General features: G+C 54.5%; 1 protein-coding gene across 26 annotated transcripts in view; it reads right to left on the bottom strand.

Annotated features, from left to right (window-relative positions):
• Nucleotides 1-27,884, bottom strand: part of TCF3 (transcription factor 3) — an 81,807-nt gene that overhangs the window by 18,404 nt on the left and 35,519 nt on the right. For 15 of the 26 annotated variants that reach the window (XM_075038185.1, XM_075038193.1, XM_075038195.1 and 12 more), the window contains 9 exons: nucleotides 21,409-21,482; nucleotides 20,211-20,307; nucleotides 11,658-11,725; nucleotides 8,376-8,505; nucleotides 6,688-6,737; nucleotides 1,949-2,051; nucleotides 1,580-1,719; nucleotides 1,260-1,386; nucleotides 295-356 (listed from right to left, as the gene is read on the bottom strand). In XM_075038185.1, coding sequence (XP_074894286.1) covers nucleotides 295-356; nucleotides 1,260-1,386; nucleotides 1,580-1,719; nucleotides 1,949-2,051; nucleotides 6,688-6,737; nucleotides 8,376-8,505; nucleotides 11,658-11,725; nucleotides 20,211-20,307; nucleotides 21,409-21,482 — 851 coding nt within the window. The remainder of the gene's footprint in view (nucleotides 1-294; nucleotides 357-1,259; nucleotides 1,387-1,579; nucleotides 1,720-1,948; nucleotides 2,052-6,687; nucleotides 6,738-8,375; nucleotides 8,506-11,657; nucleotides 11,726-20,210; nucleotides 20,308-21,408; nucleotides 21,483-27,884) is intronic. The other 11 variants (XM_075038191.1, XM_075038192.1, XM_075038200.1 and 8 more) reach the window with 3 other exon arrangements.

Below are 27,884 nucleotides of genomic sequence, written 5' to 3'. Positions count from 1 at the left end.
CCAGCTGGCTGCAGAGCCAGCTCATGGGCATGGGTCTCCAGGGCCACCATAACGCCCAGTGCCTCAGCTTCCCCATCTGCAAAAACGTGCTTTTGCACAGTGCCAGGACTCAGGATGGCACACACAGAGGGCGGAAAACCCTCCCCTCAGAGGCTGCCATGTTTTTGGGGTGCATTCACCCAAACTTCTCAACATGTGCATCTTCCCTGCTGCCTGGAGGGTCCCTGTTATAGAGGGGAGGTCCAACACTGCAACAGGATAGGGACCGGGTCAAGGATCTGCAGAAATTCTTACTGAAGCTAGTGCCTTCCCAAGCGCGTCTCCTGAGCTCCCAGCTGTGGTTCCTCTGTTACCTGCTGAGAGAGGACAGAGACATCACTGCCAGGGCACTAGAAATGCAGCAGGACAAGGCACCCGTACAAGACCTTCTCTGGGGTCACCTGCTCTAAGATTGAAACTTCTTGCTCTTACTGCTTTGCTTGCAAATTAAATGGATGCCGAGCTCAGAGCAGCCCGGACAAGGGCACACACACCCCGGCAGCTTTCGTGGGGCTGCAGGAACATCCTTGTAAGATGCTGGGTCAAAGGTGTCACGCCATCGCGATCAAATGTCTCTGCTGCAGCACGGCCTATTTTCGCAGAGCATCTTAAGCCCCTACAATCCCAAACTTGCTTCCCTTCCTCTAAACAAGGTTTTTTCTACAAATCAAGGTCAGGCTCTTCATTTCCTGGGGAACACGAGTTCATTTCAGTAACAGGTTTTGTAACAGGTTCAACAGGGTTAGAGATTAAAGCACTTGGGGGTTTAACGTGGTATCCAAATGCAGCACAAACATTCCTATTCCGGATTTAGATGAACAGCTTCACACATACCCCCGCCTTCCCGCAACGCAGGTGCAAATCCTTCCCGCAACTCATTTAAGCCATGGCACCTCCAAGAGATAATGTCACAGATCCTGGCCTCCTCTCAGATCCACCAAGCGAGGTGTAAACCCCCAAGCCAGCACCCTGTTTCCCTGCTACAGCCTGCCCAGGTATCCAGCACCAATAACCTCGCTGCGCCTCTTCCTCACGCAGTAACTCCATGCCCAGGTGGCACACAAGGGATAAAAAGCATCTGGGTACACTGGACACGTATATCACAGCCTCGAGGGCCAGAGCTTTGCACAAGACTTTGATTTTCCAGTTAAGCCTCTGCGTGGCAGTGGAGCAAGAGGGGTCATGCTGGAGACCACCACGTGCCTGAGGACCATACGTACCCATCATGCTGTCTGTCCCGCTGATCGGGGGGGTGTGACTGGAGACACCGTACGGCGTGGAGGCAGAGGAAAAGCCAGACACAGAGGGGAGTCCGCCGTTAACCTCTCCTGAATGAAGCTGGTAGTTCTGGCAGAGAGGAGGAGAGGGGTGAGAGGTGCCCTTGAAAGGCCGTCGGGCTTTGATGTCGGGGCCAGGACCCAGGTCCTGCCTGTGGGCAGCCGCCCCAAGCCGACAGCTACGGGACGAGGTGACGCGCTGCCACTGGCCGGCCAAGCGGAGCCCCCCAGCCCACCCGCGGGGCAGCGCGGGGACGCGTTACCATGCGTTCGTGCTGATGTAAACTGTTGAAGCCACTGGACTGCGGGAGTGGGGAGGAGGAGCTGCCCAGCATGGCACCGTAACTCGACTGGCTCATGGCACCCGGTGAACTCCACAGGTCTGGCGAGTTATGGAGCCCGTCTGGAAGGAAAACCAGGGCTGAGCGGGGCAGAGACGCTGCCCACATGGCGGCAAGTTAGCCCGGGCTGAGGGGCTGCGTCCGTCCCCATTGCATCCTGCCTACGCTGAGCATCACCTGCTGAGCAAATCGGAGCCATTTCAGGGCTGCTTCATGTCTCATGCACTCCTGCCCCGAGCTCCCTCCATCTCACGTGCTGTGCAATTCCTGCCAGGGTTGTTAATAACTCACCTGCCATATAAAAGGCTCCGGGATACACAGTGCTGGGAGGTTTTGAGGGAGTATATCCAGCTGGATCCCTGCTGTAGTCATCACCTGAGTTGGATGGATACACCTGCGGGGCAGAAAAGGGGTTAAAGAGAAGTGCTTGGCCACTCCATGGCCCCGCATCCTCCCCACAGGTCACCCCACCCCATGCAGCTTCACTTTTATTCATCGAAGCAGACGACAGTCAGTCCCACCTCAAAGCCAGGGGGAACCGAAGCAGCTCAGCCAAAGTCATGGCTCTGCCAGGGAGCGGCACCGGGGACGGGGCCGTCACACAGACACATCCTATCTGCCTTCCCGTAACATCGCAGACCCCTGCAGCCCCCTCCTACAGAAGATGCCGGCGCCAGCAGAAGTTTCAACTCTTTGCTCTAGTTCCTTTTTCTGCGGTTATAACTTTTTATGGGTAACCACAAAAGCTGTCATTTCTGTGTGCTAACCCCGCACCCAAGGGCGCGAGCTGGGAGGTGACAAGAGGGACGGACGAGGCTTCGGGACCTGCTCACCGCTGCGCTGACCCTGCCGTGTGCTGGGCTGCGGCACCGTGATGGCAGCAGCCGCTCCTGAGCACGGCCTCTGCTCAAACCCTTCACGGAAATCAGCCCATCCTGCTCGAGGGGAAACTGAGGCATGGGGGAAGCTGAGGGCTGAGCAGTCCCTCAGAAGGGATATCACACGGGAGGGGATATCTCTTGGACAGGTTTTGGCCAGACTTCTGCAGCACCGTTCAGCTACGTTATTTAACAGCGTATTAAGCAAAAGAAAAGGCTTTTTTTTCTTCTAAATTAACCAAACCCATCCTAGAAAGCCCCTACCGAAAATCATCTTGTGCCCGTGCAAAAACATCCTTTTTTTTTTTAAAGCAGAAATTCAACACGCAAAGAAACTGAAATGCCACTTAAAATTACGTGAGAACTTTTGTTACAACTTATTTTCAGCCCCATTGATTCATTCTGAAACCACTAATAATTTTTTTTTTAAATACACACGAAAGCAGAGGCGGGTGCAGGAGGCTGGCTGGGTACACTCAGCCAGCTCTGCCTGGAAGACACAGCTCTCTTTGGAAAGGAAACCTGCCCTGAGTTTCTCTTTCCCCACACCCAGCCAACTCCCTCTGACCCCTCGTCTCACCCAGCAAGAAGGGGCAAAATCATTCTCTATTTCTGTAAGTGCCCAGAACACCAAGAATTTCTTCTTTTGGGGGGGGGGGGCGGTTAATAGAAAATAGGGGTCTTTTTGTTTTAAAAAAAAAAAAAAAAAAAAAAAAGAGCTCTGAAAAGCACCAGTGATTGCAGTTAAATATATCACTTCATTTTCCCCTAGCAGCCCCGGTTCCTGCTTCTCGGAGCAGCTTCCCTCAAAGCTGGGGGGGTTCAGAGCCCCGGGGGCATCCCCAGCCCCCTGCCACCCATCGGCTCTTGGGCAGCGGGTGGTCGGACACCGCAGGGCAATGGGGAGCTGAAAGCAACTTGTGGGCATTGGTGCTACAGATCGAGACTGGGGAACTTGTAAAATAAAGAAAAAAAAGAAATAAAAATAAAGAGAGGGGGAAGGGAAAAACCTGACAGACGCTGGCAGCTGCCCTTCGTCCCTCATTCAAAAAAGAAAATTCACGGCACTTCGCCTTGCGTGGCATCGCAGGACAGCGTCGGGGTGAAGCGGGCACACGGAGCCGCGCGTGGGCAGCGCGTGCGGCTGGGGAGAGCAGGGGAATGGAGGAGGCTGCAGAGAACAAGAATCCAGTAAATTGACTTTTCCTATAATTTGATTAAATAGCGGGAGCTGGGACAGGGAATCGAATGAAGCACGTCTAATAGCCCCGCGCCATCTGCCAGGGGCTGGCACCTGGCCAGCGCGCGAGGCAGCTGTGCGGCAGCGGAGCGAGCGCGGGGGGGCCGCGGCGAGCTGCAACATCCATTTAATAAATCCAGAGCGAAAAATAAGAAGAATGAAATAGCAGGGATGAGCGCACCAGGGTTGCAAAGCAGGGGGGAGTTCGCCTTGCGGCATATCCGCCCCGCTCCGCCATTCCTGACCCCCCCTCCCCATCTCCTGTTGGATCCCGAGGGGACCGGGTTTCACCCCAGGAATGACCCTGGCCCCTCCGAATCCTTCATTTCCCTGCTCAACGCACGGGAGGCTGCAAAAACCCAACTCCGCTCTTCCCCGCAACCGGCCGAACGAAGAGCATCCCAGCCCCGCTGCGTGCGGGGGAGACGGCCGAGCCGGCGGCCACCGGCCAAGCGCCGCAGGAAACAGTAAATCAGCGCCAGGTCCCCACTCCCCACCCCACGGCCCCAGCCCTCGAGCCGGCGGCGGCCTCGGGGACCTCCAGGTGAGGTCATTTCCTCTGGCTAAAATTGCCAGCGCGGCGAGAGAGCCTTGAAAAGCCCCAACGCTGGGATTCGCAGGGCTTTGTGGTGTTGGGTTTTGTTTGGTTTTTTTTTCCCCCCCTCCCTCCCTGTTTTTCTTGCTTAAATGCATGAACTGGGGTGGGACTTCAGGCAGACTAAAGCTAAACAGAGCAGTGACCAGACTGTGAATTCGCAGGCTGAAACGGCTCCCAGCCACCGCACTCGCTGCGGCAACAAAATCCCGCAGGAACCGTCTTGCACAAAATCCCTCCTTGGCTTCCTCTGGCAAAGCCAGCCGATGTGCAGCCAGGGCTCCGGAGCCTCATCCAGCCCCGGGGTCCTGTGCCCGGACACACCAGCCTGCGGAGAAGCACGACCGCGAGCACTAACCCTGCTTTCCAGCTCCATGTCGCAGGAACGCTCAAAGGGTCTCCGTGCCCCGGGGGCAGCCCCGGCACATGCCACTGCCCCAGCCCAGCACCTATTTCACAAGAACTAACCCCAAAGGGCCGTGGGTTATAAGCGCAGGTCCCTCCGCGCCCCTCCGCAGTCAGAGCCGCTCGGACCCGGCATCCCGTTTCACTTCAACCATCTCACGCCACCAATGTCTCTTGGTGCCTTTGGCAGAATCACTCCCCTTTCAGCCACCCTCAACTATTCCAGCCGCTGACCTCTCTGAATTTTCAAAGCAGCTAGGGAATTACAGATTAAAGCACTTTATTTTAATAAGATGCTGATTAACCTATTTATTTTGCACGGGGTCCAGCGATAACACAGGGCGGGCTCCTGCGCAGAGGAGTCAGACAAGAAAGAGCCTTTGATCCACTGCCTCTGAGGCCAGCAACTCCTTCTGCTCCACACCTCTCTCGCCACCTCGGTGCCCGTTTCTGTCCCCGGGTGTAGGAAGTCCAAAAACAAACCAAGAAGCCGGAGGTCACAGCAATGAGAGGGCAGCAGGAAGAGGCAGCATCAGCCCGTACACCAAAAACTGGAGCTTTGCGGTCAAGGGGCAGCCAAAGCGAGAGCCAGTGCTTTCTGGGCTGCAAAAGCCGGTGTGCGGGAGTCGGTTCAGACACAGGGAAGGGGCTGAGTTTTGGCAAATGCTGAGCGGCTCTTCCTGTGGGAATCAGGGCCCTTTAGGGCACTGCCAGCATGATGGGCAGCAAGCCCCATCACCTTTGAAATCTGAGGCCAATAAAGGGCCATTTGTTGGGAACGATGTTTTCCCCACATGTCGACCGGAGTTTAAGAGCTCCGAATTTTACACAGAAACTCAACGCAGCGATACGGATTCTGCTTCGAGCACGTTTTGCCTGTTAAAACATAGACTCTTGGAGCAACTCAGCATTGCTGACTGGAGCTGGTTTCTGCATGATGTGGGTCCACATGGCACCTTCAATACCCTCCCGTCTGCGAGCCCAATCCAGCAAGCCCTCGGTGCCTTCCTCTCCCTCCGTCCTCCCAACATCGGCATCCCACGGTCCATTTCCAAAGGCAGACCCCACGGTGGAGGTTACAGACCAAGCGAGGGAACGCCACAGCACGAGATTTCCCCCACGGGTGGACACACAAGGGTGTTCCCCGGGGAGCGGGCGCCTGCTTCCCATCACATCAGCATCGGATTTGGGAGCGAGCGGCAGGACACGCTCAGGCAAGGGTACGTCTCCAGCGCAGCCCCAGCCTGGGCTCCAGCTCGCCCGCAGAACAGAGCCCGCCCGTCCCCCTGCAAGCACGCAAACGCTCCAGCGAGGAATGCAGCCTCGGCTGCCACACAGCCAGACAGCTCCCATATTCCTGCAGGAACCCTCCAGCCTGCTCCAATTAGCTTTCCTGGAGATCCCATTACTTCTAGCCACAAAGACATTGTTCAGTTTATTCCCCTGTAACAGCCGCGGGAGCATGGCTAACATATTCCTACAGGCTGCTCGGCTTTCTTATAAAACAGCCCAGGCAGCGCACACACCTGGAGCAGCCCCAGCTGCCTGCCCGCATTACAACTGGTTTGGTTTCCCTTCTGGAGTGAAATCCGATCACACCAAGTATTACATTTCACTCGGGCACTCGCGACATAACGTCAAACAGACGAGAGCCAGCGAGGGCAGGAGGCGGTGGGTCCCAGCGCATTGCGGCTCCGTCTCTCCTGTCAGTGCCCCATTTCTCCTCATTTCTCCTACGTAGGAAGCTGTAGCTGAGAAAACCCTTCCCCATCCTGCTAAAATCCAAGCCCTCGATATTTGGGGTGCCTGGACCCACAGGGCTGGCAGCTTTTGTGGCAAAGGCAGCAGGGATGCCCAGGGGATGGAGGAACGGAGAGGGGATACCTGCAGGGAAAACGCTCCTGCCACTTACCGAGGAGGGGAGTCCAGGAGGCACCTTCCGAACCTTTTTGGGCTGTCCATCTGGTTTAAAGGAAAGAAGAGAGGATCTAATTTTTGAAGGGGATTAGCAGGAGGGAAAACAACAACCTACAGCTAAAAGCCTCCAAGGGTGGAAGATGCAGGTACAAATAGGGCTCAGATCCCAAATGCCCCATAGCCAAGGAAGCATCAATAGTGAAAATGTCTGAGGATGAACCTCTCCTCCTCGTCTCGTCTGCACCCTTTGAGGGCAGGTTTCACCCACAAACAGAGTTCACAGAGCAGTCTCTCCCAAAACACCGCAATAAGAAGTGCTCACCATGTAGAGAAGGGCTGCACTTGCACTTTGGAAGAGTCTGAGCCCAAAAATAACCTCTTGTTGGGGTTTTTTTTGGAACCAATTTAACTTGAAATGGGTTTGTGGAGAGAGGACGCAGAAAGAGAACAAATGCAGGGATGGGGTGGTGTTTTCATTTGCTCCTTATACAGTAATATACTTGGGAAAGCTTCACTGCTGCAGGAAGGCAGGTCCAGCTCCAAGCAGGGAGGACACAGTGTCCTGGGGGAAGGGAGACAAATGGCTCAGGGAGGCGGTGGGGGAAACGTCCCAAGGAGTGGCACAAGGGGAAGCACTGGTTAAAAATTTGGGGTTTTTCTTTAGTTCATAATTAAGGAAAGCCCCAGCTGGGGGGGTGCAGGATGCTAACGCAGCAGGTCTGCCAAGCCAGGGACTCTGCCGGGTTGTAGTTCAGGAGGAGAAATTCATCACACAGAATGACCTGATGCAAAAGAATCATTTTCCAGGCTGACAACATAAACCAGCAACGTTTTGAAGTGGTAATATCAAAGTGGATGCCTTTTTTTGAAAAGCACTGGAAAAAATATATGTAACACTGGGTCGCTTCTAGTTTCGTTTGCTGGGGAAAGCCCAAAATAGCAGCAAGAAAGTGACTTTGGAGGGTGCGGGGAGGAACTATGACAAGAAACACAAGTTCTGGAGAACTAGGGCTTGTCTTCACTCAAAAGTTAAATTCACACCCAACTTAGCCTTTGTTAAAAGCAAAGAAAAATGGCTTATTCCCAGGTAGATCCAGATGTGGGCAACTCCTGCTCTGGAACATCGAAGCAGGCAGTTAGGCAGGGAGAGGTCCTGGAGCAAACACCGCCTGTGTCCCAGGGCACAGCTCCCATACCCCGGCAGAGCGCCTGGACCTCACGCTGCTTCTTCACAACTTGTTCCTGGCAGTCCCGTTTGCTTGCAGCAGGACAGGGACTCCAAGGAGTGGCCATCAGCCACAAAAACAGCCTCGAAGGCGGCCCAGGGTTTTCCAGGAACGACTACTGGTGTGCAGTCTGGCTGGAGGCATTTTTAGAAGAACCTCAAGCCACGAGCTGCTTTCACCGAACTGATAGTTTCAAGAAAGAAGGAAATTCTACATGATTCTGAGCCCCCCCCCCTTTTTTTTTCATTGTATATATATATATACACTCTCCCCCCTTCCAAAAAAAAAGAAAATGCCAAATTCACGCCTACGTGCCCACATGGCAACATCAGTGCTTTCATTCCCAAAGGCAGACCCGACACGGGCGCCCACCCAGTCAACAGCCCCTGCGGTTGCCTGACCAAGCTGCAGGACAAACCAGAGCAACAGCACCTGAGGGTGACACGAAGCGACTTACCTATGTTGCTCTCAGCACCTCTCCTGCGAGGATTGTTGGGGTAAGAAAAATACTGAGACCCCCCTTTCACCCCAGTGGGGGAAAGCGTGCTCGGACTCGCAATTCCCATTTCGCTGGGCAGGAAACCAGTCTGCAAACAAGGAGACAGAAAAGCCCTTCCATGTAATTACACTGGAAAACCACTGTGCTTGCTGGGAGAGAACAGAGCTGCCTTGAGCCACCTTCACACAAATTCAGCCAAGGGGAAAAAAAAAAAAAAGACAAGCCAAAGGGGCAGAAGGAAAAACAAATACGTAAATATGGGGATAGTGGTGGGGGAACATCTGTGCAATTAGAAAAGGGTCTTTCAAGCTGTGTTTCCTTGCTGGACCCCAGCAAGGAACCTCTACAAACCAAGGATGCAAACTAGCAGGTGCCATCATGGGGAGCATTGCGGTCTCGTGCTCACCTCGCTGCCCACCCTGCCAACCGTGTTATCAGCCCAGCCCGCTGAAAGCAAAGAGGAGGTGACCGTCAGGCTGAGGGGCTCCTTACGCAGTGCTGCCCACCTGCCTCATGGACTTACTTGGGACAAAACTCTTCCCTCACCACCTCCAAGGTTTTACAGCAAGGGATTACAGTTTCTGATGCGATTGGCGCAGGTCAGACCTGATGGGCACAATGCGTCCACCCATCCTTGAAAGGCACATCCCACCGAATGGCCCCGTCCTGCCCCTCGCCCCCGCGATGCCATTGGGGACCTGGCCACGGCAGAGGACAGATACAGCGCTCACCCACCGGCAAACCCAGGAGCCCCCAGCCCGTCACATCTCTCAAGTGTCACATCTCAGCAGCCCACTTGACTGTGCCTCTCCCAGTCCCCCCAGCCCAAGGTGCCAGCACTGACAGTTTCTCTCCCATCCCCAGTGCCGCGCAGCCAGACCCATCGTGGACGATGCAACGGAGCTGCAATGCTTCTGCTGGGGGTGGTTCTCTCTTGCATTTTATCAGGGAAAAGTCAAATCCCTCTTTCTAAAAAGAGGAAACTCCTCCCTCGTGTTTATGCCAGCTGACCTTGGGCACTCTGGGAAGCAGCGCGGAGCCAGCAGAAGCCAGAGCCTGGGATGCTCGCTGGGTCCCGGGATGGAGCAAGCGTGCCTTTGCTTTGGGAGCACACCCACCGGCATTGCCCCTTTCACCTCAGGAGAAAGTTAAATGTATTTACGTGGAATTTAAGAGGGCTGGCAAAGGGCCTTTAAGTAACAAAAGCTTAGCTTTGACCCATCTTCTGAGGGCAACACATTGAAATAAAGGAGGATTTCAGGCTTTTGAGAAACTGGAAAGAAAAACCCACTACTTTAAAACTCCATCTCCTCCAGAAAGGGGTCGGAGAGGGAAAGAGGAGCTCGTGTATTCACAGCTGGTGAAATTCCTGCAATCTGTTCCACCGGTCATATTACCTTTGCACTGAAACTGCTACGCGCCACGGAGCAGCGCGGCCAAGAAAAGCAAGCGGCACAGCACCCTGGAGGAGATCCCGGAGGGCTGGGTCGCTGCTGCCCACCTCCTCCAGTGGGTACCTCCAGAAAGGCACTGAGATTTTAAGGCCATTTCCCAGAGAAAGGGATTTTATTCCCCTTCCCTCTCCCTGGGGATGCCTCTGGACATGGTTAAGGGTTAAACGAGGGGGGAGCCACAGTTCTGCCCCGGAGGAGGGTGTTTTGGGGTGGAACGTGCTCCCCATCCAGGGCATCTGTCACTGGACAATTTTCCAGCGCTTCTCAAAAAGAAAAAAAAAACCACAGGTCAACCCCCCCAAAACTGGAGCCAGAAGCAACAACTGTTCTGGGGGCCACAGTGAGCGTGCAGACAGCCCCGCTCGCCTCCCACCGCCCTGCACAAGAGGGGTTTTGTCTCCCCTCCACATCAAACGGGCTCCGTCTCCCGCTCTGCCACCCGATCCGGACCCGTGCGCCCGTGCCAGGGCCTCTCCCGGCCCGCAGCACCATTTGCCTAGCCCATTTCTGTTACCTTATATCTCCCCCTCCTCCATGAAACCCCAGCAAAACCGTAACATTAAAAAGCAAGGCTTGGCATCTGTCCCATTTTTATTTTAGCAGCTTCAGTGGTAAATTAAATCCACTCTGGCACAGACAGCCAGCACAGCTGTTTCAGCAAAGGAAACATCCTCAGTTCAGAGAAGAGGAAATTATGACAAATTTGTGTAAAATTAAAACATGTAATATGTGTGTGTGTACATGTATAAAATAAAAAGCTGTCCAGCCAAAAGCTGCTCCCTTGAATAAAATGGTGGGACTGTTTCCCCGGGGCCATGCTCAGGCACTGACAGGGCAGTTGCAGCAACACATCAAAGCGGAGGTACTCGCTCCTTCCCGAAAAACTATTTCTGGATGCTGGTGGTAGCAGGCTAGATTATCTCAGGGCTGGTCGACTGCGTTCCCGGGCTCTGATTTACGCCTGTGGTATTCCCCACAGGAAGCAAGTTTTTCCCCATGGCACAGCCTTGGTCCTTCCGCCGGGGTTCACACGGGGTGACCCAACAGGACAGGGTTATTGCTGCAAGAAGCAGCTCTCCCATGCCGTGTCCCTCCCTGATTGTGGAGAGGAGCATCTCCTGCAGGTCCTGCCTCAACAGCACCACCGTAAAACCAAAACACTGCCCGATATCCATCGAAATGATGCTACAACAGCACAGAAACCATCTTGTGGACTCTCCCTCCCCTCAACTGGCGAGTGGGGGGACATGGCGATGCTGGCTGGGGTACAGAGGGATGCTAGTCGGGGAGGGAGAGGATGCAGCACCAGGCATGGTGCTTGGAGGCAAAGTGAGAGCCCCGAGGCAGGCAGCTGGAGGGAGAAGGTGCCTCCCAGGGCACACATCTGCCAACAGCCACCCTGACACAAGGAAAGGTGTTGCTTGGATCCGACTTACTGAAACTCCCTCCGAGGGCTGTGTTGGCTAGGCCATATCTGATTAAATACAAATCAGCTAGAAACAGGATTAACAATAATAAAATAAGTGAGTCTGAAGAGGTTTTGAAAAGAACTGAGAAGCTGCTACAGCCCCATTTCTAAACTCTGACAACTTTTCTGAGCCAGCAACACAGACCCACATAAGCCCCCGACACTCAACAGATGTCTCTGAGCAGAGCAGAGGCTTTCCAGGACCTTGTGCAGAGAGACGAGATGCAAACCACCAGGTTCCTTTTCATTCCCAGGCTCTCACTCCTAGCAGCTTAGCCAGTAAATGAAGCAAAAAATCTCAATGCATTTTATCGTTACCTGGTTTAGTCCTGGCATCCCTGTGTCTCTTCCGAACGTGGAGTATGAGGCTCTTTCACTGCTCTTCCCTACAGTGGAGGAAAGAAAAGACAAGGTTTTGTGTAAGACGGAAGGGGAGGTTTTGCGTGCACCCCCCCACACCCGTCCTCCCAAGGTGCGAAGCCTGCTCTCGTAACACAGCTTCCTCCTGCCTGTCTGCAGAGGTGACTGCCTCCCATAATAGCTTGTTGCTAAAACAGGAGCTCTTTTAAGTTCACGGACAGCAGGGCTCGGCTGGTCCATAAACAGCAAACCCCAAAACTGCAGCAATGCAGGGAAGTGCTTGTGGCCATGCAAACTGGCAGTGTCAGACCAGAGCAAAAAAATCCCTCCAGACATATTAAAAAAAGCCAGCCAAATTTGGCAGAGGCAGTGACAGAGCAAACTGAAAGCCAGGCATGAGTGACCAGACTCTGCGGGTGCTTTCCATACAATAGGAAATACAATTTCAGCGCACGCTGAGCAGCGGTGTGTGGAGCTGAGCTCCTGCTCCTTATAGCGCAGGAATTACCTCCTTCCCCTTTCCTGGTGGAGATTCAACTTTCCAAAAACCAGATCTAAAGAGCAGGCCATTCAACAGAAAAGCCTTTCCTTCCTTTCCAAGCCCCCTCCGTTAGGTCCCACCAGCCAGCTCCTCCTGGACCATGGGGCTCGTGGCAGCCAGAGCATCCCTGCTGACCGGGATGCCGTGCAGGAACAGCCCCGTGCGAGCCGAACCCACGTGCCCCAGCACTGCCGAGTGAACTTTAGCACCCAGCAACGGCTTTTATCAAACATGCTCAACCTCACCCTGCCCACATGCTGCTGAAAATAGTGTTTTCAAGGAGGGGGGGGGGGGAGCGAAAAAAAAAAAAAAAAGAAACCCAACACACACGGTGAAATGTTTCCATTCTGAAATGTCCTTGCAGTCTCTTCCCTGGTGGTCACCGCCCCAGAGCACACCACAGCCTGTGCAAGCACCACCCGTGGGTGCCAGGGCAGCGGGACAGCTCCAGGGAAGGACCCCAGGCCAGGGAGAAAGGGAATAGATCTACACAGTGCCAGGGGCAGCCAGAAGCACAACAGTCTGCTTTGGGGTTCCCCCCGGCTCCCCAAAGCAAAATTAGACACTTTTCCAGAGGGGAACAGGCACTTCATCATTAAAAAAAAAAAGCAGAATTTTTCCCTGCTGTCAATTACAGCTTATTAACAGTGACACAAGGGAAAAGGAAGAGGGAAACGGGAGATGATGATCAAAAAGGCTTTCAACCCAGGGCAGGACAGCCCTGACGGCAGCTGCCCCGTGCCAGCGCAGGGGACTCTGCCCATGATGTGGCCGGGAGGTGCTGGGCTCTGCCAGCCGCTGCCACCGCCACCACCACCCCCCGGGCAAAAGTCCTTCCCCGAAAAGGGGCAATCGCATCCTGCCTCCGGTCTGGCTTAGTAAGCAAAATTGGGAGGGGGAGGATTTTGCCAATCTGCTTAACCTAAAGCCATCACTGAAGCCTGCTACGATGCAGGTTAATGCACTGGGGCGACGTTTGGGCTGGCAGGCAGCTCCACACCCAGTTAAGAAATTTTGGGGAGCAGACGAAGGGGGGTGGGGGGACAAATTTCCCCAAACCAGCCCCCCTGAAGCACAGGGGCAGATTGATGGGAAGAGAGAGGAGACTGCTCGGTTTTGCAACCTTAGCATGGGGGCCTTGAACTCAACCCAAAATTTCAGAGCGGGTTCCCCCACTACAACCCCCAAACCCGAGACACCCCCCCAGCTTCCCGACGGTGCCGGGGGTCACAGGGCGGCACGCCAGCATCCCACCGCCCCTCGCTTCCAGTGACAGCTGGACACACCGCGCGCCGCTGCCGTTTCGTTTCAGAGGCTTAAACGTTAAGTAAACAAAGGTCAAAATGTCAGAGGACGGATCTCCTAAATGACCTAATTTTTAAAAGAGCTTAGCAGCTCTATTTGCTGCAGCGCTGGCAATGTTACACAAATAACTCAACAGGTTGTGGCATCGGGCGGATTGCGATTACTCCTAAACCAGAGGAAAAACAGGGTAATGCCACACTAGTTTATCTGGTCAGCAACAGCCAGGCCTCCCATCTGATAATATATTGCTGCTTCCACACTCGGCTCGAGCGGCAAAGCACCGAGCCGAACGCCTCTGCTGTCACCAGATAACCTCGGAGGCTGAACCACAGGGCTCTTGGCACGTGCCGAGGAAGATGAAGGGCTGCAACCCAGTGCCAGCTCTGCACCGTATTGCTCCGAAACCCGCTACCTTCACCTGAGGGTCTTCGTGCCTCGCTCGGTTCACGTGGGACAGCAAGCGTGCTTGGTACCAACAATCTGCTGCACGCTTGGACCGGTGGGTGTCTTGATGGATAGGGGAAATTGGGAAAAGGAGGGCAGCCCCCTGGCCAGCCCCAACCCCTTCGTCATCACATAAAAAGGGGAAAAAGCAGCAAAAACCTCAGCAGTAGAAATTTTGCATTTAGTTGTCTAGGAAAACAAGGCAGAAGGAAGAAAGGTAAACTCTTCTGGATTGGAATGTATCTAGCTTATTGAAATAAAAAAAAGTCCACAAGTTGGACAGGCAAAAGCTGAACTTGCCAGCAGAAGGTGCTGTTTCTGCTGCCAGGGAGATGCCAGCTGGCACAGGTGGCAAACCGGACTCGCTCAAGTCACTCCTTCACAGGCCCAGCCCAGAAGCACCAACCAGAAAAGGTGGTGAAACCCCAGGACCACAGCAAGGACTAGGAGAGAGGCAGCTCTCAGCAGAAAACGCCAGAAATCCCTCCAAATGCCATCTCGCTCCCGACAGAATTACTGAAACGCTGCAGATGGGTGTTAAGGGATCTCGGAGGGGGGGCGGGAAATAATCACAAGATACTGGGAATAAATCCCTTGAATGGGAAAGGGGTTTCCTTTGGAAATCCTATCTGTTGGATTTACCTCTGCAAATTTTAGCACGCAAAGGTGAAGCACGGCAGAGGGCACCTTGAACAAGGCATATCCAGAAACTGGCTGGAAGCATTTAGTATTTCCAGCTCTTTATGGCATTGCTTCGCTGCGAGTCCTGGCATCCCCCTCCTGCCTTTTCCACCCCCACCAGCTCCTTCCCCTGCCCGCGCTGCCTTCAACCCTGCTTAATAAGCAATTTCCCAACCTCTCTCTCTCACCAGCATGTTCTCTCTTGCAGGATCCGGCTGTGCCAGGCTCAGACGAAGCCTCCCCCAGGCCTGCCTTCACCCAGGGCTTTTGCAGAGAAACCCCTGTGCACCATTTGCGCTCTCTCCTCCCAAAGGCAGATTTGCTCCCGGGCTTGGAGACAAGGTGGCAGAATAAAAACTCCTCTTTCCCGGGGTTGCCGCCAGCTCCGGCAGTGGCAGGGTTTGGCCTCGGTGCCTGGGACCGTGGCAGCATCTCACCTCCAACAGAGCAAACCACGCTTTTAAGTAAACTTGTGGTTTTGCCATTTCTCTCCCCAAGACAATCCCCACTCACAGATGTGTACAAATAAGCCAAGAAAAGGCGATTCAACGCTGCCTACGGGTTTTGCCAGAGCCTGCCAGGAGGAAGGCAGGTGCTTTGCCGAGGAGCAGTGCCCCACACTCCTTGCCAGCCCGTGGGGACTTCACACCAGTGTCCCCGCATCACCTCGTCCGCACACTCCGAAACGGAGCCCCGGTGCAGCCCCCGGCACCCACCTCCCCGGCCACGGCACAGCCACCCACCACGAGCCACCCCCCAGCCCCGTGCCGGTAATTCCATTAGAGTTATGGCCTGGGGAAAAAGGGGAGGAAAAAACACAGCCAGGGATTAAAAGGGGTGAGAAAAAAAAAATGTTAAAAAACCAGGAGCAGTGACAAACCCCATCCGTGGGCAGATTAAAACCATTGTCCAGGAAGAACCCAATCCACAACAGCTCACAATACACACAAGATTAGAAACACTCCTCTGAAAAGAAGCTAATTACTAGAAATAATTACTAGAAAGAAATCTGTTATGGCTTATCAGTTGTCCCGCTGTTTAAGCAATCCCCCCCTCCTCGCCTGCCCTGCTGAAGATGAATGGTGAAAGAGTGGCAGATTTTGAAGATTGGTGATTTAAAACAAAAAGAAAAGCCCTCCTCGCCCTCCAGGACGAGCTGGTTCATCACTGCACTGTGTCCTGGCACCACCCCAGGTAGCCAGGTATGGCCCCCATCATCTCTCCCCTCCTGAGGCTGGGATGCTCAGACCTCACCAGGACGTCACTCGTCCTCTGGGGAGCAGCACCAAGGGCTCAAAGCTTGAAAACTTGGAGGAGGGAGTGATGCATTGCTACTGCGCCCTGCTCATCGGGTTCAGCGACCCCCCGTCTGGCAGCCTGGGGTGATTTTTATTCAGAGCGCTGACAGGATTTCCATTCAGGGACTGACTGATTTTTTTTTTTTAAATTTAGGTTATCCCATCCAGTGCAACACAGGCCAGAGCTCCCCACCCCATCAGTCTTGCAGACAGCTGTGGTTTTCTCCATCACTTTGCAGAGCTGAAGCTGTGGCAGAGAGGGAACCTGGGCTTTGGAAAGCATCTGATTGCAGATTGCCCTCGCACTGTCCCCTTCAAAAAGGGTATGAGCAGCATCACCCACAGCTCTCGGGGAGCTCTGAGGGCAGGGGAAGGCCAGTGCTCGGAGCAGAACCCCCAGGTCCCGCTGTCAGTGCGACCCCTCTCCTGCTGAAGGTGCCTCCCAAAGCCAAGCTCCCATCGTGCGAGATGCTGTATGTTCATCTAAAGAACGTCCGTAAGCCCCGAATACCACATCTGTGTGGCCCAGCTGAATAGAAATCAGTACTTTTCCTTTCAAAGCGTGCTACGTGAATTCAAACCGGTTTTGGACTAGGCGTGCACCCTGTGATAATCCCGAGTGGGTTGGACTGGGGCTGCCCGCGGACGAGCAGGCAGGCAACCGTGCCGCCAGCGCCGGTACCTCCTGCTGCCAGGACTGCTGCCTGCTTGCAGGCACGCTGTCCTTCTGGGATTAAATCTGTCCGGCGCTTTGCACCAGAGCTTTGTGCTCCCACAGTTCCTCCCCAGGAGCTGAGCAGCTCCCTCCACACCGCATTTGGGAGGGGGACCCTGGGCAGGGGACGAAGGCACAGGCTGGGGTGATGGCACAAGGGACCTGCCTGGACAGGCAAGCAGGAATAAGAGGCAGGGATGCAGTCCCGCAGGGGTTTTGGGGATGTGCTGGCAGTGCCCTGCTCCCCTCAAACTCAGACCCAATTTCCTTCTCTCCTGGGCCGTGCAAATCCCTCCAGCCCTGCCCTCCTCATGGATTTTGCTGCCCTGGCACTGCTTGCAATTTTCCGCGCCCCTAGCTAAATACACCTAAAACCAATGCTCTGAGCTGCTTCCGTGCACGATCACCACTGCTCACAAGCCAGACCCACCTCCAGCCAGAGCTTCCCTGGCCAGCCCTGCAAATCCAGCTCCCGGCACAGGGACATGCCAGGAAGAAATTTGGATGAACAAGCTTGTACATTCCACTGCTTCCTTATCCAAACAGCCACTACACCCTGCAGTTCCCAAATCTCTCTCCTTGCACCCCTGCTCATGTCAGATCAGTTTGTGAGTGGCAAAATGGCTCATGCGGGTAGGCGAGCACCCAGCTGCACCCCTGCTCCTCCTCGTGCACACCACGGCCCCAAAACACCATCAGCCTTCAGGGGCCGGTGAAATCTCCACCCTCAAAAGGACGCGACCACTTGGGCTGGCAGGAGTTCCCCAGCCCACCAAAGGCTGGTGAGAGCGGAGCCTCCTTTCTACTTCCCAGATGCATGTGGAAAATAGAGCCAAAAAATAAATCACAGTTCAGCTCCATTTCTCCAAGTGCTGCCTGGCCAGCAGTGTCCCTTCGCTGCAGGAAGGGTGCTTGCTGTCCCTAATGCACATCGTTAGAGGATGGCTGGCTGCAGCCTGCCTCTGGGACACTGCACTGACTCATGAAACACAAAAGCCGGAGGGCATGGGTTCCCGGAGGAGGCCAGCACCCCAACCGAGCGGCAACTGGCAGAGACCAGTGCTCAGAGTCCACCCCGACGGGGGAAACCAATGTGCACATTTTCTTTATGAAAGCTCAGTCTCCCTTTCTAGCTGGCCATGCCCATCACTTCCAACACAGATCATTTTCCCCCTGAAATGTTTCTTCCAGCAGTTTCTGATCTTCCTTGAAGAAATAGAGGTCAAATGGGAAAGAGATAAAAATTCTGATTTTGGAGAAGGGCTTAGATGATAGTCTCGCGCACCTCTTGTCCAGCCAGTACCACCAGACATGTCCATCCTAACCTGCTCCTTACATCTCCTCACATTTCAAATGACACCGGTTCCACTCAGTTGCCCCATTAGCATGAGCTTGCCCAGCCTGCTGCCCCCCAGGGGGGACCTTGCTGGAAACCAAAGACTGGCAACTGAAGTGACACATTTCCAAAACTCACCTGTCCCTCCCACTTTGCCACTGCTTTTACATTATTGTATGCAAAACCTTTTTTTTTTTTTTTTTTCTTTTCTCCATTCTCTCCCCTTCCAATTATCATTTTGCTACTTGAAATGTTTTCAGAAGCAGCTTGGTAAAGAGGAAGAGAAAATCCCACTTGTGGTCTTCCTCCAGGTCCATCCCTCTCAGCACACAAGCAAAGCAAAACTTATTTATATATTTTGGAACCTGCTCCAGGAATTGATGTTTTCTACTTTAACCACATTCAATTTTAGGAACAAAAGCAACTTTGAAATGTGAGGAGTGCCCTGCCCCTCCTGGCTGCTCTCTCCCAGCCTCCCCAGCTCCTGTTTCGGTGGTGGAGCTCCTGGTGCTGCCCTCGACCGCCCAGGCCAGCGGCTGAGACCTCGAGCCAGTGCAGGGAGATGCAGCCCCGGCAGGGACCCGAGCCTCGGGCACGGTGTGCAGCCGCCGTCCTGCAGGCCACGAGGCTGCAGCTCGCCCTCCACTGCGGAGACAAGCCAGTGGAAATCGCCCGCTGGGGCAGCAGAAGCTCCTGCTCCACGTGCTGGGGACCGGTTGGGCTCGCAGCCTTGCTGGGGAGTGCCGCGGCGCTTGCCAAAGACTGGGAGCCCTGTCTTTGAGAGGAAGCCAAACGCGTCTTCCCTGCACACATCAAAGGGGAAACCTCTGTGTTCCTCCCCGGGCAGCTCCTTCTTGGCTGGAAACTCTCAAGGCTGCCTTGGCCCCAGGTGTGGGACGGGTTGGGATGGGTCCCCCCCACGCACACCCCCAAGAAACCCTGCTGAACTGCATCAAGGCTGCCCTGTCTTATTAAGAAACACCTCTTCTGCTTTGCTTACATCCTCCTGGGGCAGAAAATGAGAAGGAATAACCGCCCTTGCAGAGGGACAGGAGGGAGCTGCTCGGAAACGCTCTTCCACGCCTGCGCAGGACCCCCAAGGGGCAATTAAACATCACCCCCCCAACAGCAAGAGGCGTGAAAGGGGGCAGCAGAGCTGAGAGCAAGCCCCCCCACCCCAGACACGAGCCAGGAGGAGCAAACGTGTGGTTGCTCACTTCCCAGCACGACCTCGCTCCTCTCTTCCCCTTTCCGACCAGCTCCGCAGGAGGAACCTCCAATCATGGTGGGGATTTTCTGTTTCAAACACAATTCCCTCTTCTAACCTCACCCTTCAAACCACGAGCAAACACAGCTAGCTGCGGGGCCCTGCCCCGACACCGCTCCTTCCACACTCGCTGCAGGGTTTTAACCACCACCGCGTGGGCAAAGGTGGGGAGGACTAACCCCAATTCCTGACCTAATGTCATTAGAGCTCTCTAAGCCCTTCAGGATGGATATTTTCTGCTCTTAATCTCTCCTCCCACCCCTGAGCTGGGAGAGGTAACTAGGTAAATTGTCACAAGCATCCGGTCACGCATGATCACTGTCTCTGGCACAGCAGGTCCCCGTAAGCTCCTCATGCTGCCCAGTTGCAGCAGGGAACGATGGAGGAGCCGGACAGGGCTGCCGGAGCCTTGCAGGACACAAGAGAAGACCCTCCAAACCCCACTGCAGCGAGGGGGAGCACCTCAAGCTCTCTGCAGAGATTGCACCACCCTGGGGCTGCGAGGCTGGAAAGCAAAGCAGCCGCGAGCCTGTTGCGAGACCTTAACGATGAGCTGCGTCTTTTCTCCCCCTCTCTCCTGGTGCTTTTCCACCCTTGATTACCAGCTCCCAAGAGCAAACTCAGCCCATCCCGTGCCAGCATGGCAGGCATCAATCTCCGCTTTTGCCTCTAGGTGCTACTGTAAAGCAGGGAGAAATAATCACGTGCATAAAATACGCCGGCTGTCACACATGTCAGGCACTGATGAGACCCTCTGGACGGCAGCTCCTTTAACCACTTCTTTGAGAACGCCTTCTGGAGCGGGTCCAACATGGGGAACAGCAACACCGGCCAGTGCAAACGCTCCCACCGCCACACGCCACTCTGCGTTAAGATTTCCCCTGCTTTGACCACGCACCCGCCAGGCAGCCGAAAGGCACCTACCCACTAGTCCAGCTCCCAGGAATGGTGATGAAGATATGCTGTTGTGAGACGGCAGGTCCCTGTGCTCGCCGTAGTGGGGGCCTTCGCCATAGCTCTGCTGAAGCAACACAGGAGAGTTACCGTCAGGCGCGTGGGGATGACGAGCCAAATGCCAAAACACAAGGCTGTCGGAGCTCAGTCTCTCCCATAGCAGAAAGGGTCGAAGTCAAAGGCTTGTCGTAAAAAAGGGCGCAGAAATGATCTTATCCTCACAGCAAGGGAGAGCAAGGCAGCGCAGCCACAAGGCTGTGGCATTGGGAGGGGATATGGCACCAAAGGAGGGACATATGGGGGGTTTGCCTCACGCTGGCAGCTCTCAGGCAGTTTCTGCCTTCGCCCAGCAGCTCAGCACCCACCAGGTGAGAGGCAGGCAGCCCCCTCCCCGAGCCGGGTGAGGAGAAAGCCTATAAAAATGAGAAATGATACCACAGCGCCTGCTCCACCACTGACCTAAGGGAAGGGAAAGGTGCCATTGCAAAAATGAATCACACAAACCCATTAAAACATGAGCATCTGTCAAAATAACACCATTTCAATTAAGTTAATGTCTTTTCTCTCTTCCCCTCCTCAGGCCCAAGTTACACGCTGTTGCAGCCTCTACTCCTTCCCTGCGAAACTCTTCCCATGCTCTCCATCCCCACCAAGGGTGCCTCAGTTGGCCAACGTGGTAAATTCCCCCCAAAGCAAGCCCCAGCCATCCCCTCGGGCTCCCAAAGCTGTGCGTGGTGGGCGCCCATCAAGCTTTGCCGAAGGCACAGTCCATCAGGTGAGATCCCTCCACCTGCTTGGCTGTGACCCCATTTGGGGACCTCTACCACCCCGTGGCCAGAAGCCCCCCTTGTCCCCCCATCAAAGCCGAGTGCAGGGAGGGGAGAGGTGTGAGCAGCCGTGGGGAGCCCACACGGGGTGCAGGAGTTTTTTGGAGGAGAATCTCTTCTCCAGAGGGACCTGAGGGAAGCAAAGCCTGGGGAGATAGGGACGGGGAGGCCCCTCTCCCTGCTGCTGCCCCCGCAGGGTTAACAGAACCAATGTCCAAAATGGGGCAAGAAAAGCTGTTCCAGGGTTAGACCCAACCTGGGCACAAATGCAGGCGCTGCAAAGCCATGGTAAAACCCCCGTTTATTTTGGTTGGAGTTCAGTGTTTGTGCTTCATCCTTACCCTTCCTTGGTCAAATGTGGAGCTGTTTTGATCTCCCGTTCCCCAGGAACCTGATCCCGGTCTTTCATCCAAACCTACCGAAAAACAGGAAGAACAAAGGTTACTCTTGCTTTATCAGCAAAGCCTCAAAGGTGTTCTCGCAAAATTAACTCTTCCTTCTACAAACAAAACAATATTTTCATTAATAAACCACTTCCACTTGGCGTGACTGATCCTCCCCTCTCCCTCTTCACCTTCCCACTCCAGCTGGGAGTTTATTCCACAAACTTCAAAGCAAATCCCACCACAGCCTGGAAACGCTTCAAAACACGGGACAGTGGGAAGAGGAGAAACAAGTATTTTAACCCGCTTTATTCCAGAGAGCAATCGTGACCCTCTTCTCCCCAGAGATCGATGGTGAAGAGGACTATGAATTAAAAACTCATTGCACCCATCCCAATGCTCCAGTGGGACCCAACTTTTGCCCACGGTGCTGCCAGATCACGGACCAAACTCTGTTCTTCATTGCACCCCAGCAGATTAAAAGACCACCCAGACCCGAAAGAGCCTCGGATGGGAATTGCTGGGGGTACAACATTACCTGTGGCTTGGTTACACTTGTTCAAGGGCATTTGTTATTTAAGCCCGTTCATGCTCCCACAGAGGAAGGTGCACTGTCAACACAGGGCCGATCAGAGCACGCTCCCATCCATCTCATTTGTAGCCCTCGCAAGTGTATCCTTGGCAAAGGGGATCTGACCCAAAATGGCAAGGGACCAAACAGGAGGGTTTTGCAACGTGCCCGCACACAGACTGCGGTAGGAAATCGTCTCCTTTCATTGTCTGCCAGGTCCACCCAGGCTGCGCCTCGTGGGCTACCAGCACACGAGGCACCTAGGGAAGATGGCAAACGTGCACCAGGACAAAAAAAAGCCCCGGCAGTCGCATCAGCAAAGCTCTTGCAGTTCAAACTGGCACCAGACCGCACGGAAGAAACCTCTTCTGGCAGCCGAGCCTTGACTCGACTCGGCAGCAGGATTTCTAACTGTGCTGGTGCATCTCCTCTGCTCCGGTGGGTGACCGGGGGTCGGCGAGTGGCAGTCGGCTTCTCCCCGATCAAAGGCTCATAGGGGTAAAGCCGGGGATTTGAGAGGGGGCCGGGTAGGGTGAGGGCACCGTCCTGCCCTGCGGCCAGGCTTTGGAGATGCTATGCAGATACTGTGAGCTCAGCCAGGGCGGACAGGCAGAAATCCCAGATCTGCAGGAGGCTGAGCAGCGCGGATGGCGCTGGCCGGAGCCATCTTTCTGCCTCGTCCCATGGAAACCCCAACCCCGCTGCGGGGGACGTATGGCCACACTTGCCGCAGGGAGGCACGAGAAACCTCTCGCAGTGGCTCCCGGCAGCATCCAGCATCACCCTGTGCCACCCCCAGCGCCAGGGGTCCTGGGGGCTCTCTGGGGACCCCCTCCCCTCCACACTGGCTCTTCCAACGATAGCAAAGCACCAACAGCCGAGGTGCCGGCAGGGCCTTACGGGAGATTTTCTTTGACGAGCAGAGACCCGCTCCCAGCGGTGGTAACAGCGGCACTAACAGCGGCAGCACAGGACGGTGGCAGGGACAGGGGTGCGTGCGGGAGCAAGGACATGGAGGGGGGCAGGGTTGCAGGGCGCACTCCAATTTCGTTTTAGCAAAGCTGATTATTATGGCAAACACGCCGTGTATTTGTCTCCTCCGCTCCCCTTACTGTTCATTTAACCAGAAACTTCTTTCAAATTACATCCTTCTATTTCTGTGCCTTTGTGTTAATCATTTCCCCAGAGAATTGGTGTTTAATTGCTGTCTAATTTGCATAATTATGCATATTAATCTCTACACCTAATGAATATTCATAATTCTCATTTAGATTTTGTTTTCTAATCAAAAATTTCCAATGTGATTACTGTGCAGAGCAGGGATAAGCCTCTAATAATACCTTGGATACTAGGGAGAATTACTGCCAATTCTCCCACCTCCTACTTCCTAGAATAAACTTTTGCTTTGCTAATGTGTTTTTCTAAAGCAATTCATCTGCATACCCTGCAAACACCAACGGAGATCAGGAGGCAGAAATGCTCCTTCTATTCATTTTGCTTTCATGGGTATTTTTAAAGCTTCCCAACGGTCAGGGCAAAGACAGAGCAGGAACCGCAGCCTCAGACATCCTTGGCAAACTTGGCCCTTTGCGCTGGAAGGACGAGGACTGCGGCACCGACCACGCTTTGGCTGCGGCCGGTGTCCCCACAAGGTGCCTCAGGAGCCCCAGAGCCTGAGGGGAACCCGAGGCAGGGGGGTCCCGATCCCCACACTCACCCCTGCACTGCACAGGGCGAGCATTTGCGGGTCCTGGATCACCCTGTCCTCCCGCAGGGCCACCCGGTCCTGTCTCTATCCCACCCGATGGCAGAGGAGCATCCCCAGGCCAGGATGCGCTGGGAGAGGATGCTCAGTGGGGCACGCTGCGGGGAGGGGGTCTGGAAGGAGTTCGGGTGCCTGGAAGCCCAGGATGAATTTTTTGCCAAAATCTCTGAAAAAAAACAAAGAATCACTGCCAACCCTTCCCAAGGAAGGAGAGAAGAGGAGACGGCGGGTGGTACAGGTGACAAAAGCTGAGGCCAAGAGGCTCACAAGTTCCCTAGACACGGAGCTCTGCACAAGCTACTTCCACGCTGCCGTGCCACCGGCGTGCCCCGAAGAGGGGTCAAAACCGCACCGGGTGCTCCGATGGCACTCGTGCACTGCGGTGGGTTGCGGAGGATAAGCTGCTCTCCCAGAGCGTGTGCAAGTCCTGGGCACCCCTCTTTCCCTCTCGCTGCTCTCGGGGAGATGCGGAGCTGGGGGCAAGCAGCCCCCCCCCACCCTGCCTTGCACCAGCTGAGTGGGAACCAGGAGGGAAACCCTGACCTCTTCCCATCAGCTCTGCAACACGCAACCAAGCTGCAGGCACAGCAGTGGCCAGATCCTGCAACAGCAAATCAACCTCCGGGGAAACCCAAAAGGCCTTTTTTTCCCTTTAGGCGCTGGTGTTCACATGGTTGTGCGGCTGCCAAGGTGAAGCGAGGTTATCGCCCTCCCACCCGCGTGGCAAAAAGAGCAGTCCATGGCTCTGGAAGCGGCCCCAAAGGCTCAGCCGCCTCCGAACGGGGCCAGCCTGCTGTCCAATGCCTGCTGGAAAAAAAGGTCTCACGCCTTCCCCGAGCTGCAGCCACAGGCATGAAAGGTGCCGGCAAAAATCCCCCATTTTCAACCCGCAGGTGTTTTAAGAATTCAGGGATTTCTGGGACGAAGCCAGGAAAAAACAGACTGCCCGCTCTGGACTTCTGGCATCTGTCCTACACTCAATGCCAACCTGCTCTTCCCTCCCTTCGTATCCAAATAAGGATCTAAAATTTGGCAGCAAATGCCCTCTGCCAACCCTGCAAAAACCCAAAGTTTGGCCAAAGGCAGGCGCTTCTGGAAAAGCCCCCATCAGCAGGGTTTTGCTCCACTCACACCGTAAAATCCCCGAAGACGGTGCCACCACCAAACGCAGTCCCGTTTTCCGCAGCCTGCGGCACTCACCGGCGGTGCCTTCAAGCCCAACCTGCCCGCGGGCACTGCCTGGCACCGAACAGCCGGACTCGACCCAAATGGAAGGAGCAGAAGACGGGGAAGCCTGGGGCGAGAAGGACACGGCTCAGGCAGCCCCACACCGGCATCCCCGGGGCTCTCCCCGACTGCTCGCCCAAGGGCACCCAAGCATCCCACCCGGACCCTTTTGTCCCAGCAGCTCATGTGCTGCCGAGCTCCCACGGGTGGGACAGAGATCCCACAGGCATCTCCCTCGCCCCTCAACTCTGCCTCACCCCTGGGAACAGATTTCCAGCATTAAAGCACGCACAGTCCCGGGCAAAAAAAATAAAATCATAAATCCAAGTCACCGACAGAGATCGTGTCAAAATTCATGTGGCACGGAGCTGAATTACATTTGCACAAGCGAGCTTAATTCTGGCATATCCCAGCTTTTGAGTGCTTGGCTTTGCAACATTTACAAGGCTCCTCCAGCGCAGGGCGTGTGTGCAGTTTTAGAGACGCCCACGTGTGCACGCAGCTGCCGGGAGCCAACTTTACTTTAAAATAAACCCATTTTCCAACTAACCAAGTTAAGGCACACTTTCCAATTCAGAAAAGACAAAAATAGGAACTACCTCCTCTCTCCATTAATACAGTTATTAAAAAGCATACAGATTAATTGTGCATTTTAATAACCCTGATCATGAATATTCATAACACATTTCTTGCTCATGTTCTAATTAAAACATACTAATAGAATAAGATGTAGCTGTCAGACAGCAATTTTTTTTTTCCCTTACGATTTTTGTGCTGCAGCTAGGAAGAGCTGATAGACAAGAACCATCCTAAGCTCTCAGCATGGATAAAAATAATTTGTCCGCACTTAGTCTCAGCAAAAAAGCCCTTTGCCAAGTAACGAGCCATACTAAAAGGCTACGCACAAGTGACCGGTGACACAGGGCAGCGGGAGCTGTTCCCCACCCAGGAGGAATTAAACACACAACTCTTAAACAAGCAAAGGTGCTAAGGAGGGTGTAGGGTTTTCTGCCCCATCCCCACATCGCAGCAGCCACTTACGGTCCCTTCTGCTCAGTTCCCGGTCTGTGGCTTCCAGCCCCCATCCACAGGGTCCCCGGAGCCGAAAATGCCGCACCAAGAGATGCTGCTCTGGTTTCAATAACCTGAGCCCCGAAAGCTACCTAGGCGTACGTGCTGGCCCTCAAGCCAGCCGTGAGCCCCGAGGTGTTTTGTAGCTCCAAAAGCCCCGATCGGAGCACAGCGCTGGGACACGGCTTGGGACGGAGCGTGGCTTCGGTGCCAGCCCCTGCTCTGCCCACCGGGAGACAGCCAAGAAGGACTCCCCGACATATGGCCTTCGCACTCAGGCCAAGGTCTTTCAAAACAACCTCAATCCCTAATGATTCCTTTGCGAGCAAAGCTCAAGGGGCGGGCAGCCATCCCTCGGGACCCGAAGGACACGCAGGGACGCAAAGAAGGACATTTTGCTCCCAAGACATTTTGCTCCGACACCGTTTGTGCAGCAAGATCCAGAGTTTTTTTGCTCTTAAACCCTGCACCAAGGGATATCTGGAGGAGAACACGCACTGCTGCAAAGGTACGGTCCGGCAGGCTCAAACGACTTGAAGGCGCCTAGTTTTCAGCGTCAGGAGGAGGGTGCAGCAAGGGGACTGTCACAACAGCCCCACGGGTGACACTGGGGGACACTGCTGGGAACGCGCGCTGCTTGAGCTGTGGCTGAACTCTTCCCTCCCCCAGGCCACCCCTGCCTCCGCAATCTGCCAGCATCAAAGCACCCTCCCTAATCTGATTCCCATCAAAATGACTAGGCTAGGCTTTTTTTTTTTTTTTTTTTTTTTTTTTAAATCTATTAAAAATATTTAGGCCAAGCCCTTCATGTGGCTGGACAAGGTTCAGGAGCAGCCGCAGCTGCCGTGAAGACGGCGGCTTCCATCTTCAAGGGTCTACCGCCCACAAGGTGCCCGCAGCAAGGCTTTGAAAGCCGGGCGGCAAATTCAGCTCTGCAGCCACGGCACTGCCCACGGGCCAGAGCAGGACAGGGACGTGGTGGCAGCTGGGAAAAAAAAAAACCAAAACGCAGCCAGCAGCCTACCATGCTTATGTTATGAATACACTTAACCTCTGCTAGCCCTAAGCCACCCCGGGAGAAGTGCGAGGGACACCCGCTCCCTGACCGCCTCCGTCGGAGGTGGGACGGCGTGAGCCGCCACGGATAGAGACACCGGTGCCACCGTAATTTGATTTGAAACAGAGGTGACAGAAGGCTGCTTGATAAACACTTCCAAATTAAGCGGCTTTGTGTCCTAATCGCTCTGGCGATCAGCCTCACAGCAAAATCTCTGCTAAAAGGGATTTGAAATCAATAAAATTAGTCGACTAGTAATTAGCTGTAGTCCCAGTCAAACTAGCAAAGTTGTTTTTCCCGGCAAGAGTTGGCTCTCTGGACCCGCACACCACTGGCATCTCAGCACCCAGGCATCCCCCCGGAAAGGCTCCTGGGTGCAGGCAGAGCCCCTGCAAGGGGAAAACCAGGCACTGGGAGCGGCCACCGGCTTTGCCTGTTTATTTACCAGCTCCGTCCACCCCCGGAATAGGAAAAAACAGCTGTGAATGGAAGGCAGCCGGTAGCTGTTTACAGGACGTCGATTGTGGATGGGACTATACAATTTGTTCGCTTCCTTTTCCCGGCGCACGACAAAACAATTTAAAAAAAAAAAAAAAAAAAGGCAAAAAAATCCCCCAAAAGCAAGCGGTGCCGAACACCTGGAGGGCAGCACAGGGTCCCCAGCAATGCACCCTGGAGGCTCCTGCTCATGGGGCATATCGGGAGTCCTCGTCTCAGGTATGGGAGCTCCATTTCATCCCCTC

This window comes from Buteo buteo, chromosome 10 (genome assembly GCF_964188355.1).
Source record: "Buteo buteo chromosome 10, bButBut1.hap1.1, whole genome shotgun sequence".
Lineage (NCBI taxonomy): Eukaryota > Metazoa > Chordata > Aves > Accipitriformes > Accipitridae > Buteo > Buteo buteo.
Note: the sequence above shows the minus strand (reverse complement) of the source record. Positions and strands in the feature narration are given on the sequence as shown.